This window comes from Trichomycterus rosablanca, chromosome 11 (genome assembly GCF_030014385.1).
Source record: "Trichomycterus rosablanca isolate fTriRos1 chromosome 11, fTriRos1.hap1, whole genome shotgun sequence".
NCBI classification, from domain to species: domain Eukaryota; kingdom Metazoa; phylum Chordata; class Actinopteri; order Siluriformes; family Trichomycteridae; genus Trichomycterus; species Trichomycterus rosablanca.
In genome coordinates this window covers 25,242,506-25,264,233 of record NC_085998.1, presented here as the reverse complement: position 1 = coordinate 25,264,233, position 21,728 = coordinate 25,242,506, and the positions used below count along the sequence as shown (strand labels likewise).

The window sequence follows — 21,728 nt, the reverse complement described above, 5'->3', positions numbered from 1 at the left end:
CCAGGCTCTTCTTACTGTGCGGCAACAGCGATTTTGATAGCGTCACAAGTGGCAATGTAACACACTAATGTGATTACTGCAACGATTACTGCAACTCTAGCCATCACTGGACCACAAGTGCAAATGTGATGCTGGGCAGACAGCTAAAAACACAAGAATTGGGGCCAAATCTATAATCACCCAAAAACATGCAAATGTAAAAAAAAATATCATATGATACTTATAAAATAAATTCCAAAGCCACAACTGTTTTACATAATATTACAATATATCTACATAATTATATTGAATAGAATTAAAATTATTGTAGAATTAAAGCTTTTATTTTAAATGAGTTTTTTTATTTCCTATTTCAAAAATACTATTATTTTATTTATTTTTTGCTTGGAACACTGCACATTTGTTTGGGAAACGCACCCTAGCTCAGCATACAAGGTAAATATCTGCACCTGTCTGTGTTTTTCTAGCTAGATAGCAAAGACAGCAAAATTCAAAATAAAGTTATCCAGGTCAGATCTATATTTTTGTGTATCATCTCAGCTAACGATTGTAATTGTTCACATTGCAACACTTAACAAAATAAGACTATAAAACTTTTGTACACAAAATTGGTTCAACAACAATAATAATAATAATAATATATGCAAGACAAACACATTAACATTCAAAAGGTATTTTTTTTCTTTTGTAGTTTTTTATTTCTCTCAAGACTGGGCAGCATTACGGGAGAAACTAGGGTGGAGTTTTTCTGCAGCACGAAATGTTCACAACACAAACAATACAATTGTACATGGTTAACAGCATTACACAGGGTACATGGATAACTATTTACCATTACTATTTGTAGTTATTGAGCAAACATATAAAGCAGCTTGGTCAAATTTTCCCCCGGTTTTCCTCACAATCTAGGCGTGTCCAATTACCCGATTGCATTACGCTTTCTTTCTACTGATGCTAAACTCCTTTCCTGACTGGGGAGAGCCACAACTAACAGACGCCTCCTTCGACACAAGTACCAACCGCATCTTTTCACCTGCATAAAACGTGTTCATATGTAGATCAGCTTTGTGTACAGAGAGTCACACCCCGATCTTAATAACCCCCTATCTGTGCAGGTGCCATCAATCAGCCAGCAGAGGTGGTAGCTGCATCATTTATGAGGAATCCCCTCCAGCACCCTCCCTGCGAACGAGTCAATCATTGTTCGTGTCTTTCACAGAAAAAAAGCCTAAATATCAAAAATACATCATAAAAAGTCATAAACAGAACACCACAAGCAACATACAGACACAAAAAAGATTTCAAATACCCTAAGAATGGTATTTTTGAGCATTATAATTATGGTAAACATTTTACATTAGGTTCAACTTGTTGATAGAGGTTTAAGTTTTTTCTGCTTGGTTGCCCACAATAGCTAGTTATGTTTGAATCATCATCAGTGACCCTAAAAAATTTCACAGTGTGGTAATGAAGGATGAGGTGGAAGAGCCAACAAAGTTATCACTAGTTAGTATAAGTCAGACTTTAATCCTGCATGACCACCGTGCAAAAGAGCTCACGTCCTACAAAGTATAACTTGCCACAAAATTATCAAAGCCTTAGTCTTAGTTTTAAAAGGGAAAGCAGATCATTATAGGTGGGTGGCCCTTTGGAGTGAACAATTGTTGTCAGACCAGGAGCCTGTCTCACAAAACAGTCTAATTTAATCTGAGTTTTAGCCCCAAAACAAGTGCAGAAACAACTACTAAAAGCATTTTATATACCATTACATGGTAGTTACCAAGTCTTTTTATTTGTAAAGTTACATGTTAAGGGCCAATATGCTTAAGTCATGTATGGGATTTATTACCTGAGGGTTTTCTTTAATTATGTTTATACTAGCTAAAATGATGTAATTACTGTCAAGTGCAAAGTCTGTATAACATACCAATATGCTTTTCAGTGGTATTAAAAGTAATGTATTATGAATGTAAACTGTGTATCCTTAATGTAAATGTTTATAAGAAAACTCACATTGATAATGTGTCGAGAAACTGCACCCAACAAACTCAGGTGTCTGCAATGTTTTTATGTTTTATTTATTACAGGCTTTGTCACAATGTGTGTGCTGAGTTACTTTAAGTGTAAGAGTGCAACCCACACAACTGATGTGTAAAACTTGTGTGAATAACAAAAAGCATCACCCGTAAAAGTATTCACAGAAGTTAACAGTACTAACGGTCATGATGGGGGTCCAATAAGATGTGTGCTCTAACTCTAATGTTGGATGCTCTAATAAAAAGTATTTTAAATAAAATTAATATATTGTGCTTTGTATCTGTTATGCAGGTACATTAGTAGTACACAAATAAAGAACAAAATCACAATTATGCATTACTAGAAAGACTAACAACTTCACTAACATCTATATGGACAGTACATGCTCTAGTAGTACAAGACAAGCAAAAAACAATACAATAACTCTTAAGTAGGCTCATTTGTTTGGGTGCTATGCTACAGTATAATTTTAGTTTATGCAGTGTTTAGTTTCGCAAAGAAGCAATCCTGCTTTGTGAGACAGGCAATATAATACAAAGTGATCATAACAAAGAAATACAAAAAATAGCCTACATTTTCATAGAAAGGAAATAAAATGCATTAAAGTCATCTATTGTCTTTCCTTTTTTTCAGAACGTATTAAATCGATTTGAAAGGGCTTGTGTAAATTAGGGTGAAAATGTTTAGTCAAAGGTTGACAAAAATCTGTTGGCGACATGTCAAGAGTAAAATAATTTTACATAGCTAATGTATACAGCCAGACTGTGGTTCATGTAGATTAGGTGTGAAGCTGCAATGTCCTTCTCTTTCTGCTGTGGTAGTGGCTTATGCCAGGCTGTCTGGCAAAGTTCATCATGTAGTTTTGTTTACGGGTGCTGGGGTGAGAGAGAGTAGGTTGGAGATAAAAAAAAAAAAAAAAGAATAAAAAAAAACATTGTAAATAATTACTCTGCTAAAATACATTATACATATTTCATAAATACATTAAAAATTAATTATAATTGTAAAAAATACAAAACAAAGCAGACACCACACATCACATTTTCAAATTTGGGGTGACAGACATATGGAGTGTGTAAATCATATGACATGACACTAAGTCATGCAGACATTATATGTTAATAATTAAGACTGAAGTTTCAGCCATTTCAAAGGTTTCAGCAAACACAGTTAGGTCTTAAATTACCAAATAGTAATAATGTAGGTTTTACTTGTCTTAACTGTACACTAAGGGACATACTCATTTCATACAAGTTAACTATTTTGATATCAAATCATTGTAGTTCACTGTGCAAATTATTTGTTAGTTCTGATCTTTGTAACTGCTAAGAGAAAATATATTTTCCTAAACAACAACTATGCTGTCAGTTATTATAATAACACTGCACAACAATGACATTGCCAGGAAGAAAGATCTAGGAGAAATAACATCTGTTTAGTTGGATTACCAACTTCATTGCACAGTTGTTAATTGATCTTTTAGGCTATACATGAGGTGCCATTACTAAAGTGCATCCAAAACCTAAGGTTGGTGACAGACCTCACATGTTGTGATTAGAATTCACTATTTTCACGTCCAAAATGAGATCCTAGGCCAAGCCATTGCATTTTCCCGCCCCACACCTTTATTCCTGCCCCACACCAGAACAAAAATCTCTTCATTTTTGCTGACTACACTACTTTCATTGCCAAAAAAATGGCTGCTTCTAAAGCAGGGAAATGGCAACCTGCACACATGTTCAGAAATCAAATCCAAGCAATTATATCCAGCTGTTCTGAAGATTATGGTACTTTGCACACGTTTGATGACCCGAATGCTGTTATGGCCTTTGTCAATACCAACTTAAAAAGAACTAGCGTAACATAGTGGAGGACAAGTTAGCCAACTAGATGGCTCAGGTGCAGTAAATGTATATGCTGAACTCATATCTATGCCTTGGTGTGAGTAAGAACCAAAATATATTGACAAAAATATATTGGTTTAGTTTATCCAGTGTTGCTGTTAAAGATGATTATATATGTTATTACTTTTATTAGTAATAATGGAAGTTACTGTAAATAGTTTTACTTTTAAAATAATTTAACTTGTAGTAAGTTATAAACCCAAGTTACAATGTTATAGAAGCACTTTGTAGTTCTACAATTACTGACTGTAGTCCATCTGTTTCTCGGCATGCTTTGTTAGCCCCCTTTCATGCTGTTCTTTAATGGTCAGGATCCCCACAGGACCACCACAGAGTAGGTATTATTTGGGTGGTGAGTCATTCTCAGCACTGCAGTGACTCTGACATGGTGGTGGTGTGTTAGTGTGTGTTGTGCTGGTATGAATGGATAAGACACAGCAGCGCTGATGGAGTTTTTAAACACCTCATTGTCACTGCTGGACTGAGAATAGTCCACCAACCAAAAATATCCAGCCAACGGCGCCCCGTGGGCAGCGTCCTGTGACCACTGATGAAGGTCTACAAGATGACCAACTCAAACAGCAGCAATAGATGAACAATCGTCTCTGATTTTACATCTACAAGGTGGACCAACTAGATAGGAGTGTCTAAAAGAGTGGACAGTGAGTGGACACGGTATTTAAAAACAGTGCTGCTGTGTCTCATCCACTCATACCAGCACAACACACACTAACACACCACCACCATGTCATTGTCACTGCAGTGCTGAGAATCATCCACCACCTAAATAATACTTGCTCTGTGGTGGTCCTGTGGAGAAAACAGGTTAAAAAGATATGTAGAGAAACAGATGGACTACAGTCAGTAATTGTAGAACTACAGAGTGCTTCTATATGGTAAGTGGAGCTGATAAAATGGACAGTGAGTGTAGAAACAAGGAGGTGGTTTTAAAGTTATGGCTGATCAGTGTATATTCAAAACAGTTTACCATGGTTTATTATTGGACTGCCAATATTAGAATAATACAGTACTGGTACAGTACAGTCGAAGAAATCACAATACCATCCCACTTGGATAACTTCGAAAGCAACTTCTTGTAGACCTGCTTCCCTGATGTCACTCACTCATGCACCTATTAATTTTTCCTCTTCACCTTTCAGTAAAAATATGAGTTTAATCTCAAGAGTTGAAAACAATTTAAACTGTATTTTGGTTTGCAGATCTCTTCTTTTTTATCCCCTATAGCTGCCAACCCATAATTTTTTCCTTCTTTGATGAATGAAGCATTGTAAGTATGGTCTGCCCTGGGTATTAACATGTTAAAATACCTATTGGTTGAGGATATTTTTGCATACTTTCAGCAATTGTTACAGCATTTCTTTAGGTATCTTCAGATTCAAAATTATGTTCATAGTGTTTCCGAATCTCACAGCAGCAAACCCTAATGATTCTTTCCTAAAACCATTTCCAACCTTGAAGCGCGCAATACCCATCATTTATAATCTTATTTATTCATCACACCTCCAATAATTCATTCATAACTCCATTATTAAAAAATAAAACACTGTGAGAGGAAGATCTCATGTGGCATGTGGCAAGATATCTTAAATCGAGTTCACTCTTTGTCTATTTGTACAAAACTGCTGATTCGATGTAAAATTCTTCATCAAGCTCACATAACTAAGGTTAGACTATCCAAATTCGTCTATTTGTGACAGGCGCCAGCTTTATATGTACACATTTTTGACATGTCTCTCCTTTTCATTTTTAAATTTTCAATGAAATTATTAACACATTCTCTGGGACCATTGTAATTATTTGTAACCATCTGCTCTCATCCTTGCAGATTCAAGAGATTTTTCATTTTGTTCCCTTTTTAGGAACACTTGGAAGCCCTTTCTTAGATATGTGAAGCACCTGCAGTTTGTTAATTATCCAGAGTGACTCCCTCTGTTTTTGGCTAGCCTCTACCCGTATTAGATTATTAGGTTATAAATGTAGTAATTTGCTCTTTATCCTTTTTTAATTATTAGTGTCATTATTGATATAATATACAGGTGTGGCACTAATATAAAACTGGCCATGATTTTTTAAAATTGTTGTTCTGTGTGTATCTAGTTATGTTACGTTTAATTGTTTAATTCTCAGGAAAATGCAGTGACATTGCATACTTATATTTATCCTTACTTGTTTCCGTCTTATTGTACAACACATTTTATATGACTGAAATACGTAAACTGAATCAGTCTTTTTGTATTGTGTGAAAAAGCTAAAAAATAAAACTGAGAAAAAAATGTGGCTAACATACTATTTTACAGAGAAATATGGTGAAATGTCTTGAGTGTTCTGAAAGAGAAATGTTTATCTACACAAATTTATAACAATCATGTTATTGAAAGAATTCATCTAAGCCTACTGCCATTAGTTTACAAAAAGCTTAAACAATCCACCACTTAATATACTTCTCATTTATATTGACTTTAAATTGTCAGTTTAGTGTTTTATTACTAGGGCTGTCAAACGATTAAAATTTTTAATCGCGATTAATCTCAGAATTTCATATAGTTAATCGCGATTAATCGCATTAAAAAAAATCTGTGTAAATGTTATAGAAAACAAGGATTTTTAAGTGAAATGTTACAATTAAAATGGTGAACACATTTTGTGCTAAATGTACTGATGTTAAAAACTGCTGGTACAAGAGAAAACTGTAAGGGAGATTTATTCACTCACATATTAGGCAGTAAATGTCAGATTGTAGGTTAGAATTTCTCCATCAGCAAACACTGTAGATCAGCGGTGCTTTAGATGGGATAAGGCGTAGTTATTGTAACAGACTTTTCTGTGGTTGTATCGTGACAATGGTTTGATGGCCGTTTCTACACGAAGTGAGTGTGTTTTGACCCTTTGGGGCTTCCATAGTTCATGAACTAACGTGCTTGACTCAGCTTTCCGGTATTCGGTACAGAAGAAGAAGTTAATTAAGTGTAATAAAGTGTTCTGCTCCCGACAACTTGTGAATATAGCGTGTATTTATTTCTTTATTAAGCAAGTACATCACTACGACGATCGGTTACATTATGTTAACAAACCGCAAATGAAAAACGGTGGCAAGTCCGACATTAAAATGTTTGTTCTACCAGTCAAGTGTCAACATGAACTAGAATCTGCGTTAACGGCACTATTTTTTTTAATCGCGTTAAATTGAGGTCGCGTTAATGCGTTATTATCGCGTTAACTTCGACAGCCCTATTTATTACATTATATGTTGAAGTTATTACATTATTTTTAATTTTATTGTAACTCAATTTATAATGTAATAAGCAGCACAAAATGTAATACTACATTATGTGCAAAAATCTTATTACATAATTGGAAGATTTTATTACATTATCAGCAATTTATTATATAATGAGCTTTTATTTTATTTGTGTTTACATTATGATTACATTATGTTCATTTATTAAATTACATGTAGCTATTAAAAGTTGCTATTTATTTTCCTTTAACAGTGCCATAACAAACTCTGAATACAAAAGTACTATAAACTGTAATAAAAATGCTATTTTTTTTTAATTTATGTTTGATATGGCACCATGATTTTTTGATTTTAATCACTGTTTATAGAGATGTCGTGTTGTAAGGATTTTGTAAACAAGTGCCTGGCTTTCAGTAAACAGGATTTCCAGTGGCCGTGGCATAAACACTTCAACATTATGGACTTTCTTATGTACAGTATGTCAGTAGTACTGCAGTAATTGGTCTGTTTTTTAAGACAGTAAAGTTCCCTAAATTCTTCCCTTTTTTCTCACATTTGGGTTGTCTTTTCATTTATTCATTATTTTTTCATTTATTCATTATTTTAATCATTATTATTATTATATAATTATTATTCTATAATAAAAAATTATTATTTATTACCACTTTTGAAGTCATAATACTTTTGCAAAATGTATTAAGGTTAAAAATGTATTGACAAAATATCTTACAGAACAATTTCTACATGGTCGAGGGCCCACTGGTCACGTCCTGCACCACCATGACGAGGCTGCCACCATCGCAACTGCACTCCTTTTACGCGGGCTTCACTATTGGAGACAGAATTGCAAACAAATAATTTACTGTAGAAGTTATAACTAGACAATTGTTTACTCATGTTAAACCAGTACTCTCTCACTGATCTTTTTTTTATCATAGATCCTTGTTATTACACAGAACATACATATTAACCAGGAATACAAATTATCAGAGGCTATGCACACACATTGCTACTTTAAATACCGACACAGGCAATAAGACAAAAAAAAGCTTTCACCGGGAAACACTGGGTCAAATTTAAAAACCACCAACCACTTTGAAACCATCCACATACATACAGGTTTATCTGTATTTTTTCCACTGTTTCATGATACACTTTTAAAGATGTGTTATACAGTTCGGGTACTGAGAAATGGTAGGAATCAGCTTCTTCTCTATGATTGTACTCTCTGAGTTGCTTTTATCATGTCATATGAAACAGTGTATCTCATTGGAGGCCCTTTGAAAAGGTCAGTGGCAAACTTGGTCAAAGTTCAGTAAGAATGAACTTTGGCCATTAGCCAATAATTTCTTTTAAACTGACTGTCCTTAAAAGGAACTAAATCAACATAGATGACATTTGGACGTTTAATCATCCAGTTCTTCTGACTCTGAAGAGTTCCTATATACTCACACCTCCAATGTTTCAAAAAGGTGTCGGCAAGTTGTTGCACCTGTCTCTATTTTTGTCAAAAAAGTTCCTTGGTGTAGAATATGCCAGGCACAGGTAGATAGATAGATAGATAGATAGATAGATGACTGCAGAAAATTATGTCATAAACGTGGACAACACCCCATAAATTAACCACAACTGTGGTGCGTAATATATTGACAGATGCGTGGGGAGGGTTAAAAACCCAGCAACAGCCCTGGATTGTAACTGGAGCTACAAAGCCTACAGGATTAAATATGGTATTCACAGTTGTCAAACCCCAAGGTATGGAAAAATCTTGGTATGATGCAAGGATGATAAACTTAAAATATAGGTAAATACCAGGCTTTATCTCCAACCTTAAGAGCTGGTGCTACGTCAGCATGACCCAGGCATGTAATTACATTCACTGAGTCACACTTACTTCTGGAGACTCAGTAGAGACAATAGAGAATCCAACTACCCTCTCTTCCACTTGTTTCATTAATACCAGCACAGGTACAGAAAGTGCAAGGAGGATCTGCATCATCAGTGTGAAACAGATCAAAAACATAGACGTTACCTGGGATCTGTTACTTTATTAATTTAGGACTGTATACATTTTTGTGAAATGTGGGCGCTTCTGTTAGTAGATGTTGACTAGGCAAATGTTAGAGCATTATATCAGGCTGGGACTAGTACCACAGACTAATTCCTTCACTGTCCATGGCAGGCTTTGACATAGCTTTTTTGATTCATGGAACTGGTCCTGGATGAAAGGCTGAAATTTGCTTATCACATTCACTGCGCTCAATGGAAGCCTTACTACCTTTTGCAGTGTAAATGGTGGAGGAACATCACTTGTAGCAGACCCATTGTTTCTTGAGATAGCTCTTTTTCTCCTCAAATGTTTTTGCTCTGAACTAATGATATTGTCTCAAAGCATGTGCCTTTTTATGTATTGGGCATAGTTTGTCAACATCATTCAGCTTTTTGACAATGTGCTTGTTGCAGTTCTAATGAGTCCAGAATTTATCAGCTCATGAGAAACAGTGAATATGACTGTCACTCATTCATGTATTATCACAGAAAAAAAGAAAATTTGAGGTATTGAATTGTGTTATGCAGGTGCTCTGTAATTAGTCTGATTATGTAGTGATGGTTGCTGACATTCCTCTTTTTCCACAGACTTAGACCACAGGGTAGAGTCGCAATCTGACATTTCACCATTGAAGGAGAGATCTGGCATGCACAGTTGCAAGCCTGATTGTGATTAACAATCACCACTTTTCATGGCATTGCTGGGAGTTTCATAAGGAAGGGATAAATATGGATTAAAGTGTTCTTGTAAAGAGTTGCACTCTGCAGCCTACTTTTGTTTCGGCATAAGCCTCTTTTTATTGTTCCAACTCTATTAGGGTACCCTCCATACAGGTAAATACATGGACAACATCCCATAAAATAACCACAACTGTGGTGTGTAAAGAAGCAAAGAGTTCAGTATACATTGACAGATCATCCAATCATCCTCTCCCTCTTCTAACCTGACAGAGGTTTCTTTACTGATGAAGCTTGAAGATCTCTTTGATGCAGAAGATAAAAAAGAGGTGACTGATCTTGTCTCATATGTATGGTTTATGTCTTTGTTGTCTGCTCCATCAATAACTGCAGTATTTGCTTTCTACCAGAACATAAAGTGGATTTAGGGTAGAATGAGCTAAAGTATTTGAAGGCTTCACCACTGCTTCAGTGCTCAGACAGCCAAATGTGCACAACAACACAACCGGACAGATAGCTAAATAGTTTAGATGAATAAAGGCTGTACTAAAGATGTTCTTAAATCTTCAGTGTTTATCCAAAATTTCAATCTTACATTTACATTTTCAGCATTTAGCAGACGCTTTTATCCAAAGCCACTTACAGTACAGTGACAGTATTTTGTCTAAGCAATTGAGATGGGCTTAAGGGCCCAACAGTGACAACCTGCAGTAATGGGGTTTGAACCAGCGACCTTTTGATTACTAGTCCAGTACCCTAACCGCTAGGCTACAACTGCCCTTCAATATTGTGAAACTGCAATCTCTGATAGCTGATAACAGTTCTTAAACATTCTAACATGCTTATACACATTACATAAATTATACACAGAACAATATGAATGCCAACACAGCATCTACATGAATGCTGGCTTATGGATGAAATAAGCCATCTACCTTACTTGCACTTGAGATTCTTGAATATATAAAAACAATATACTATTCTAAGAGATTAAATATAATACCCTTATATTATGTGCAAACGATGATGTCCAAATATATGAAAATGTACAGAGATGAATATACTATTTTAACATATAGCCTATATAAAGATGGTTGCACTTCTATACTCTTGTGCCATCAAGTGGCTTTAGGATTTGCCCTTACAAAAAAAAGAGGATTGGAATCGGAGAAAAAAGGCATAACACTTCTGTAGTTGCACTAAAGTTTGATCATTGATTTAACAGTCTTTGCCTGTGGATCTCTGCAATAAAACTGTGGCAAGGCATAGATCAGGGCAAGAATACAAAACAATATTCAAGGGTTTTAGTGTTCCCATGAGCACAGTGGCCTAAATCATTTTAAAAGAAAACAACTTGGCTTAACCTTGAACCATCCTATAGTTGGCCACCTGGCCAAATTGAGCATCCAGGCAAGAGGTAAGAAAGAACCAAATGTTCACTTTAAAGGAGCTCCAAAAGTCCTGTGCAGAGATGGGAGAACCTGTTGGACTAACAACTCTCTCTGCAGCACTCAATAAATCAGGCCTTTATTGTTGAGTGTTAAGACAGAATTTACTTTTGAGTAATATTTATTATAGGCTGCTTGGAGTTTGCTAAATGTCATATAACGATTGTTTTAAGGACTCTATCTTTGATGAACAGCAATCACTATGCCTATATTGCTAATAATTTCCTGTTGCTAATACCTACAGGAAAACACTGGTGGCAGCATCATGCTGTAGGTGTGCTTCTTAGCAGCAGACACAGGGGACTAGTAAGAATTGAGGGAGTATTAAATGCAGCCAAATACAGGAACTACAGGAAATACAGAAACCTCATCCAGAGTGCTGGCAAACTCAGACTGAGACAACCGTTTAGCTTAGGCTTGCGCCCTTGCTCCTTGCACACTGCCATTCCTCCAGATTCTTTGAATCGTTTAATATCATGCACTGTAGAGGGAGTTTGTTTGCTAATTAAGATTCTAACGTCATGTTTGACAGTTTGGTTACATTAATGACAGAAACGATAGTTACTCATTACACAAGATTAATCAGTTCACAAGTTTTAATGTCAAAAACAGTCATGGACAATTTAGTATCTCCAATTAACCTCACTTGCAGGTTTTTGGACTGTGGGAGGAAACTGGAGCTCCCGCAGACACGGGGAGAACATGACCCGGACTGCCCCACCTGGGGATGCCGCCGTAGAGGGAGTAACATGCAAGTCTTTTCCAAACTTCCTTTCCATTTCAATAATTTTCTCACACATTTGTTAACAAACTGGAGATATTCTGCCCATCTCTGCTCATCAAAGACTCAGCCTTTCGTGGATACTGCTTTTGTACCAAATTATGATTACAATCAACTGTTGACATCACCTGTTTGAAATCACATTAAATTTTTTTTACCTCATTACTAGCTCCTAATTGCCCCCATTCCACCAATTTATGAAATGTGTTACAGACCTGAAAAGCAGGCATGGATGTATATTGCCAAAAGAAGTTGACTAGACAAAACATGAAATATCTAGGATTCTTTTTTTTTCTTTTTTTTTTTACATTTTCCTTACTGTCCCAAATTTTCTGATTTGTACTTCTGTGAATAAGATATTTCTTTTCATTTAATCATTATTGGTAATTAGTCAAATACACAGTTCAATAAATACTTTTTGTATAACCTTTGTAATTCCATAATAATACTTACAGTGGAATGTTATACGATACTCTCTGGGCCTTGATAAAGTCTTTGGGCTGGTGCTGGGCAATGACATGCCAACTGACTCCATTATTTACACTATACTGGAGCAACACTGCATGGTCCACGGTGTCAGCCTGGTCCAGAGCAGAGTTACAGCTGTCTGTCTGAGAAATACTTCCAATTTGCAATACAAACATGATCTTGCTGTAAGATAGAAAAAAGAGACAGACATATGAAATGATAAAGAGAAAAAAAACAGGTCTGTCTTAAAAGTGGCAGTTTCGTTCAAGAATATTAAATATGCTAACCAGCAAATTTAAAAACAACCAAAACTGATTATAAATACAACTGCCTGACAGTTGTAATAAAGTCTTTTAATTGCCTCCTGGCATTGGGGTAAAAGCTGTTTTTTAGTCTGGTTGTCCAAGTGTATAGAGCTTTGTAGCTCTTGCCGAACGGGAGGAGTTAAAAGATGTTGTGGCCGGGGTGGGAGGGATCTTTGTCGATGGTTGCAGCTATGTGGCTACAGAGGGGTCTATAAATGTCTACCAGTGTTAAAAGCTGTGAGCCGGTAATCCCCTGTGCTGTTCTGATGATGCATTGCAGGGACTTCTTTTGTTCTGAGATGCAGCCTGGGTACCATGCTGTAATGCAATATCCGATAATGGATTCTATGGCACACCTGTAGACCAGCAGCTATTGTTGAAGCTGGGCTTTCTTCAAGCTCCTGAGAAAATGAAGCCTCTGATAGGCCTTCTTGGCCATCGCTGTTGTGTTTATGGACCATGAGAGGTCTTGGCTGATATTGACTCCCAGGAATCTGAAGCTCTGAACTGCTTCCACCCTCTTGCCGTTGATGCTGATGGGGTAATGTCTGGCTTGTTCCAGTCTTTTGAAGTCCAAGATCAGTTCTTTTGTTTTTGTTGAATTGAGGGCAATGTTCTTGTCCCGACACCAGCATTCAAAGTTCTTGATCTCTTCTCTGTAGGCTCACTTGTTATTGTTAGAAATCAAACCTTTCACTGTTGTGTTGTCTGCAAACTTGATAACAATGTTGGAGTCATGTGTGTTTGCTATTATATGTGAAGAGGAAGTATAGGAGTGGGCTCAGCAGGCTTGCCCTGTGGTACACCGCTGTTTATCCTGTGCAAAAAAAATCCTTAATCTAAGCACACTGATGTTGTTGACTAAGGAATGGGTGTTCGCTACGAACAGGCTGGGTAAAGCTGGCCTGTTTGGAGAATGCTTTAGCCTAGCATGAAGTTTTTCACTTTTCCAAAAACTTAGGTGGGCCGAGTAGCTAGTGTTGTGATAACTCAGTTTTCACCCCTGTTCACTGGGTGAACAGTGTGTGGAGTGTGATATCCCCTAATCCACTAAATGTGCTTGTCTATCTATTGCATTTCCTTTTTAGGCTGCAGATTTTGTTTGATCCTATTGTTTCTTTTATTACAACCCCAAATCAGAAAAAGTTGGGACAGTATGGAAAATGCAAACAAAATATAATGCATACAATGTTCCTTACATTTATTTTGATTTTTATTTGATTGCAGACAGTTTGAACCAAAGATATTTAATGTTTTGTCTGCTCAACTTTATTTCATTTGTTAATATACCTTCAGTCCTGCATTTCAGGCCTGCAACATGTGATTGTAATCATGGTTTGGTACAACAGCAACATCCAGGAATCGGGAGGAATTTCAGTGCGTAAAGACCAAAGGTGCAAACTTAAGCTGAACGCCCATGATCTTCTATCCCTCAGATGGCACTGCATCAAGAACCGCCACTCAACAACAGCTGATATAACCACATGGGCAAGGGATTACTTTGGCAAACCTTTGTCAAGCACTACAATACGGAGTTACATGCACAAATGCCACTTAAAACTTTACTGTGCAAAAAAGAAGCCTTATGTTAACCATGTCCAGAAGCGGCGTCGACTTCTCTGGGCTCAGAGGCATCTAGAATAGACCACCACACAGTGGAAACGTGTATTGTGGTCAGATGAATCAGCACTCCAATTCTTTTTTGGAAAAAATGGACGCCGTGTGCTCCGGACCAAAGACGAAAAGGACCATCCAGACTGTTATCAGCAACAAGTTCAAAAGCCAGGCTCTGTCATGGTATGGGGCTGTGTCAGTAATTTACACTTCTGTGATGGCAGCATTAATGCAGAAAAGTACATTGAGATCTTAGAGCAACATATGCTGCCTTCAAGACATCATCTAATTCAGGGACATCTATGCATTTTTCAACAAAACAATGCAAAACCACATGCTGCACACATTACAAAGGCATGGCTGCGGAAGAAGAGGGTACGGGTACTGGACTGGCCTGCCTGCAGTCCTGACCTGTCCCCAATAGAGCAGGGGTTTTCAACCTTTTTAGGCATACGCCCCCCTTCGTGTGCCAAGCGCGACTTGCGCCCCCCTCTCCTTGGTGAAGCATGGCGCGAACGCGTATGCTAAGCGCTGCTTCCGCCACGCCCACCCTCCCCTTAGTGAGCCACGGCTCGATCGCAGATGACTGGCGCGTCCTCCGCCAGTCTCGTGTGCCGCCGGTTCATAATAGTAATCTCGTAGTGCAAAACGTCTTTTAAGTGTGGTGAAAAGAAAAGCAACATTACAAAGTGGTGAGTGCTTTACTGTCCCAACTTTTTTTGGAATGTGTTGCAGGCCTGAAATGCAGGAATGGATGTTTATTAATAAATTAAATGAAGTTAACCAGACAAAACATGAAATATCTCAGGTTCACCCTGTCTGCCATCAAATAAAAGTCAAAGTAAATGTAAGAAATGTTTTATTATTTGCATTTTCCATACTATCCCAACTTTTTCTGATTTGGGGTTGTAATTTCTAATTTCAGCCACCCTTTGTTTTGCGATTTTTAGTTGCTTTTGTGGCTTTTTGGCCACAGTATTGATCTACTTTGGTTAAGCATCCTGTATACTGGGTTCATCCTTGCAATTCTTGAACATACAGGGAAGGTGTGATCAACTCTGTTACATCTACCATGAGTATGTGAGCATGAGAACGGGACCATACACTAATAGAAAAAGGTAAAAACACTTGTGGAAATCATGTGGATGGTGTGTGTCTGACCCTTATCTAGGGAATAGATGGCACCAGGATGGACTTTGGAACAAAATCAAACTGATAAAGGCAGTGTGACAATTTTCTGTTCTGTTGAGAGACATTGGGTCTGCAGACTTTCTCACAACATCCAAGTCCTAAAGATCTGCTGGTAACGTCTTGGTGGCACAAACCACTAGACATATTCAGTTGTCTTTTGGAGTTCATTCCTTAATAGGTCAAAGCTGTTTTGGTGGCCCCAGAAGGATCTATTAGGCAGGTGTTTATACTGTACCCCTCACCATTTATCATGTCCTAAAAGACGTGAAAGTTACTCATGCCATTGGCTGCTTTTTTATTTATGTTGGTAAACAGTCCCTTACCTCCCTGGCCCAGAGAACACAATAACAGTGTATAATGACAGTATATCCTGACAGTGGTCCGTGGTCTTTCCCTCTTTATACCGCTGTTAGTTGGGCTCTTACCATGACTGCCTGTGAGCACCCCTTGCTGGTTAGGAAATACTTCAACCAAGTTGTCTGGCCATCACAGTTTAATATATTCTTGACCATGGCATGCATAGTTGTACAGAAAATCAGTACATGAATCTCAATTGTATTCAATCTGAATATTTTTCTATACCTGGATCTATTTAGGTCCAGAGGTTTTGTGACAGCCTGCCTAATCTTGCAGCCATTAAAATACAGGGAATCTCCATGGGCGTGTGGGGAAAGCTGGCCACAGCCACTTCCAACTTCTCCACCTTGAATTATACTCCAGTTTTCCTCTGATACAAAACCTGACTCAAAGTTGTCCTTGATATAGTTGGGAAGGTCACTGCTCCACATGGAGCAATCATCACCTAGGAAAGAAAAAAAATATGAATGAGTAATAAAGTAAGCAGTAATTCTTTATTTGTGATCATCTGGAAAACATCTTTTTAGCTTTAGTTACAAGATGTAAAAACTGTCATTATAGTTTAGATTTTAAATGGTAACTTTCAATTACACTTGAATTATGTTTTATTTACTAAAACTGTGCAATGGGGTTGAATTTTGCTGTCACACCAAGGCAAGTCCCACTAGTGGAACTGGTTACAGCCACAGACTCAGAAATCCGCAACAACAATATCCCAGATCTAGAAGTGGGACAACACAAGGACAATCATCATACTTCCAGCTGACAAAAGTAGATATACTACTACCTTTCTATTAAACCAGACAGACTATTATGAGTTATATCATAGTGGTTGCAAAAGAGAGGTGATAGATAGTCTGAAATTGTTAGAACAGGACAATGCCATTGACAGATCTTTGTACCATAAATTATATCCAGGGGGGCTACACCTAGCCTGTATGGGTTATCTAAGATACATAAACAGGATGTACCATTATAATGCATTGTTAGTATGATTAACTCTGTGACCTATAACATCTCCAAGTTTCTGGCATTGATTCTCAGCCTTTGAGTAGGTAGCACTGAAAATCACATTCGGAACACCATGGATTTTGTGTATAAATTGAGAGTAAATCTTTCACCATCTTACAATGCCATGATTGCAGCTATTCCCCAATCCTATGTTCATAGCACACGTGGCAATTGTAATGAATGGTCATTGTGATTTGCATATGGAACTGATCACCTGTTCCATTGTTATGCAATGGTATTGATTTAAGTCTTTATGCAAATGGACTGCACGTCACTTGGATGAGTGATCTTCACACCAAACTTTGCGTTCAGATGAACTGATTCAACTTTGTATGACTCACACAGATATATAATAAAACACATCAACATCCAAACATGTTTCTGTTTTCAAATTTTACAGCTTTTAAACTCATCTGTCTGCACAAAATGGATCATCCTGGATAGCTCTTTTAAAAACTAGAAGAAAATGCAAATGCAAAGTTTAAAATGATAATTATTTGAGCCTGCCCCTTACTGGTTATCAAAATCTGTTGCGGGGTTAATAGTCAAAATGTTATAGAAGCGTTTATGCTCACTAAGATGTGTTTGATGTAATGTTGTGCATAGTGCATTCCATCTCAGTTGTGCTACCAGCCTGGCCGGGCTCTTACCAAACACAGTTAGCCATGTTTGAGGGATGGAAGGTCTTATAGGGTTTTTAATCATTGGTACTGCAATAACAATTTATCCTATCTGGTCAAGGTGCCAGTGTGAGTAGAGAAGGTACACATAATAAATAGAAAAGTTCTCTGGATTCTCTTTAAGAATCCACCACTGGCCGGTGGCAAATTAGAAATGTCTACATTGTGAGTAAAGGGGTAAATGCAAAAATAAGTAAATAGGTAAGTAAATAAATAAAACTTGGGTTAAGCATGTCCAGCACAAATAATTAAAACTATTTTTAAAAGCCTTTCTTTTAAACAATAAATTCTAAAGGCAGTATGACTACTTTCCAATAGTTTATTTTTAGCGCTTATTTTAGCCCAGCTCCACAATTCCTATCTGAGTCTTTAACTATAATAACAATGCATGCACTGTTTTAGAAATAAAAATTATAAAATGCTACTACTAAAATGACGCTACTGATGCCAACCAGTGTGTCCTTCATCACAAATGCAGACTGCTCCATTGGTGCAATACCCATGTCCACTACACAGACCAGGACATGCTTCACCGATGTATACATGATCGACTCCCCAGCCATGTTTCTCATCAACTCCATCTTTTTGTATCCAACGGAATTGTGTGGAACTGCAGATCAGAAGGAGAATGTTTACCCAAGAAACTAAATGAATATTATAAATGTTTCTCAAAATAGCTATTGTGCAATTATTCTTTACCCAGAAGAGACATGGTCAGGTAGCTGCACGGTAACTCTGGTCCACACCAAGCTGTTAACTGGGCTGTAGATGCTGGATTCATGAAACTGGAAGGGGGAACATCCAACATTGTTCACTGTAGAAGGGAGGCATGCAGCCTGTACCAACAGCCATGAGTCTGACCTGTAAAAATGACATAGGCAACTATGAGACATAAGAACATAAATAATAATTTTTCATCAGTATTTCTGTTACTTTCTCACACTTACCCAGCATCCTTTCTATACTGTAAAAGCACTGAATGATGATCTTCACAGCTTTCGGCTACACAACCAACCACAATCTGTAATACAGAATAGATTCGATAAATTAATGTACACAAAGCAAAAACAGTTTTTTGGGAAAACTTGCATTTCCTGTTTTTCTAAATTAATTAATAAAAGAAAATCGTTATTGAAATCACAGTAATACAGCTTGTCTAACATTAATAACAAACAAATGTACTTTAAACACAGCAATAACCATTTACATTTCAAAATGGTATATGTGAACCTTCATATTTTATAACTGGTGAAACTACTATTAGAAGCAATAATCTTCTTGTAGCTGCTAAGAAGATTTGCACAACAGTGATAATCTATTTTAGATCATGCTAGAATTTTTGCATAAACAATCATTGTTGGGATAGTCAGCTTATTCCAAGAATAGTTTGGAATAGTCACTAGTGCAGTAAATGGGTAGGTGGAGCATCAACTCTGGCAAGATCAGTTTGGGCATAAACATATTGGAAGCAAACACTACTGTACTAAATAGTTTCATTACTATATTTAGTAGTAGTAAATAAATAGTACTGTAACTATAATTAGACACTAGTTATAAGAGCAAAATGAAGTTCTCTGGCTCTGGCTTTAGAAGAGAGATGTAAGATGTAGGGCTGTTTTGTGCTAAAGCTTATATTTATTTTCTTGGGCTGCTGTAGCTGTTCCATAAAAAATAAACTTGCATTAAAATAAAAATACATCTTACAAGTAGCAGCTTTAATATTAGCTATATTTTTGTAAATGCAAACATTCTATATTGTATTTTTTTTGCAGTACCAGAGTGTATGAAAATATGTCAAAGGATTAAATGTATACACAGACAGTAAAACAAAAATTAAAAGCAAACAAAGAGGGTTTAACAAACAAAAGGTTTACACATCAGACCACAAAACACATGTTGTTTAAAGGATCAAAAATCACATCATTCTGTAGTGACTGCATTACTTTTTCACATTATAAATGTGAACGGGTATGCCTATTTTGTTACAATCGAGCATGTAACACTCACTCACTCACAAACTACAGAAAGGCTGTAGGGCAGCCAAGATGCATTTGATGCCAGAGCACATGGCTATGTCATCTGGAACTGACCAACAGAAGACCTCTTTTGGCTAAAATAGCAGATAATTTTAATACTAGTGATGAGGTTAATTCATCACGTTAAACCCTTTTGTGTTTGGGGCTGCGTAGTTGCAGGCCAGTCAGGGTATCTATGTTACTCTTGGCAAAAGCACCTACAATGGGCACACAGACATCATAACTAGATATAGGAGCAAAATGAGTAAATTGGCCTGACAAATCCTCTTTTCTGTTCTTCATCTTAAGTGAAGAACTAAAACATAAAATTTATTGTATTTGAACTGTTTTGCTTAAATATAGATCAAAGTAGATTTACAAATTATTGCCTTCTTTTAAATCACCATAGTAGTATCAAGTAGCAGATGGCAACTTTTTATTCACCCGCCAGTTGTGGGGCCTCACACAGAGCCTTATTGCACACTCACAGTCATGCTAATTTTTATGTGAATTTCCGGGAGCATCCCTAAAGAAAATTCCAGACTAGGGCTACAGTTTACCTTTCAACATGATAATGACCTGAAACATATCGCCAAAATATCAATAAAGTGGCATCAGAGCAAGACAGACAACAAAGACACTGAAGGACTCATTTGCCTACATAAAAATTTAATTTAAAACAGACCTGTATTTATGATCTGTATTTAATTTAAAAAAATTAAATACAAGATATATAATGCTTCAAATAAACAATTTTATAGTTTTCTTTGTACATATAAAATACTCATTCTTAATTGGATGGCCACAACATGTTCCAAAAAATGTGCATGTTTAACAATATATTAAATCCCTTTTCCTGTTACTGTTTGGAAACTGATACACACCCATTTTTGCCTGATATACCACTTTAGCCTCTGAACACACAGAATTCTTCATAGTTGTTCCTTTAACAAGTTGTTTACTATCACTAAATGTAATTTTTAGCTTCTAGCTACTAATTCTGATCTGAAATGATTGAATTTAGAGCAAAGAGAGTTCATACTGGTACCCAAAGGTCTCCAAATTAGTCCGACATGAAAAAAAAAAAAACACTCCTCCTCCATCTTTACACAGCATTATGTCAGTATCAAAGTTATTTAGAACACACCTGACTCACTTACACAACACTAATTAGATTACTTCAAACAAATAATAATGTTGAATCAAATCACAGAACTGTATGTGTTAGTCAGGCGCGTTTCAATCAGCTCATAAGCCTTGAATCAGGAGTTTGTGAAATGGTTCCACAAGCTTCCCATGCTCCTTACATTTTGTGCAGAATGACAGAAGATCTAAAACTGGCTGTAAGGCTTCATAGCAAAACCGCTGGCTGTGACATTCTTTCTAATGGAGTGAGACAGTGCTGCTTACCTTGTCGCTGCGCTTCCTTGAGTACCACACAGCACAGATGTGGCGTGTTGGTTTTTACCGCCTGCCATTGCGCTCAAAGTTTATCTGGGTTCAAACTTTGACCCAGTTGGCTGCTGACTTTTTCAAAGCAGCACAAATGAGATGAAGTGTTTATATGACGCAGTCTGAAGCCAAGCACAGACATGGCAAAGAGAAACTGTTACTGTTTTACAAAATGCTGAACTGAACATAACATTGTAAAAAAAATATGGCACGGTGGCTGATAAACTGTGAAAAAAAGAGATAGGGTTTTCATTTTAAATAGCAACTCTGTATTTACTAATCCTGGAATTGCTTGTTGAGGCTCTTTAATAAAAGTTTTATTAACACACCTTCTTTCTTTTATCTTATCGTGTCTCTAAATGATCACCATTGAAGCCGAAGAAGAAGGTCCAGACCGCTGGCATGCCACAGTGGCCAAGTACTGTGCACACTGCCTGCCCGGTTCTGCCCGATGGAGCCAGCGTGCCCTGCCATGGGGC

General features: G+C 36.9%; 1 protein-coding gene across 1 annotated transcript in view; it reads right to left on the bottom strand.

Annotated features, from left to right (window-relative positions):
* Window positions 1–7,926: 7,926 nt before the first annotated feature.
* The window catches only part of reln (reelin), a 360,462-nt gene continuing 346,660 nt past the window's right edge, over window positions 7,927–21,728 (bottom strand). The window contains exons 58-63 of the mRNA XM_063004091.1: window positions 18,730–18,803; window positions 18,482–18,643; window positions 18,235–18,392; window positions 16,317–16,536; window positions 12,610–12,807; window positions 7,927–8,029 (exon numbers count right to left, since the gene is read on the bottom strand). Of these exons, the coding sequence (XP_062860161.1) occupies window positions 7,927–8,029; window positions 12,610–12,807; window positions 16,317–16,536; window positions 18,235–18,392; window positions 18,482–18,643; window positions 18,730–18,803 (915 nt within the window). The remainder of the gene's footprint in view (window positions 8,030–12,609; window positions 12,808–16,316; window positions 16,537–18,234; window positions 18,393–18,481; window positions 18,644–18,729; window positions 18,804–21,728) is intronic.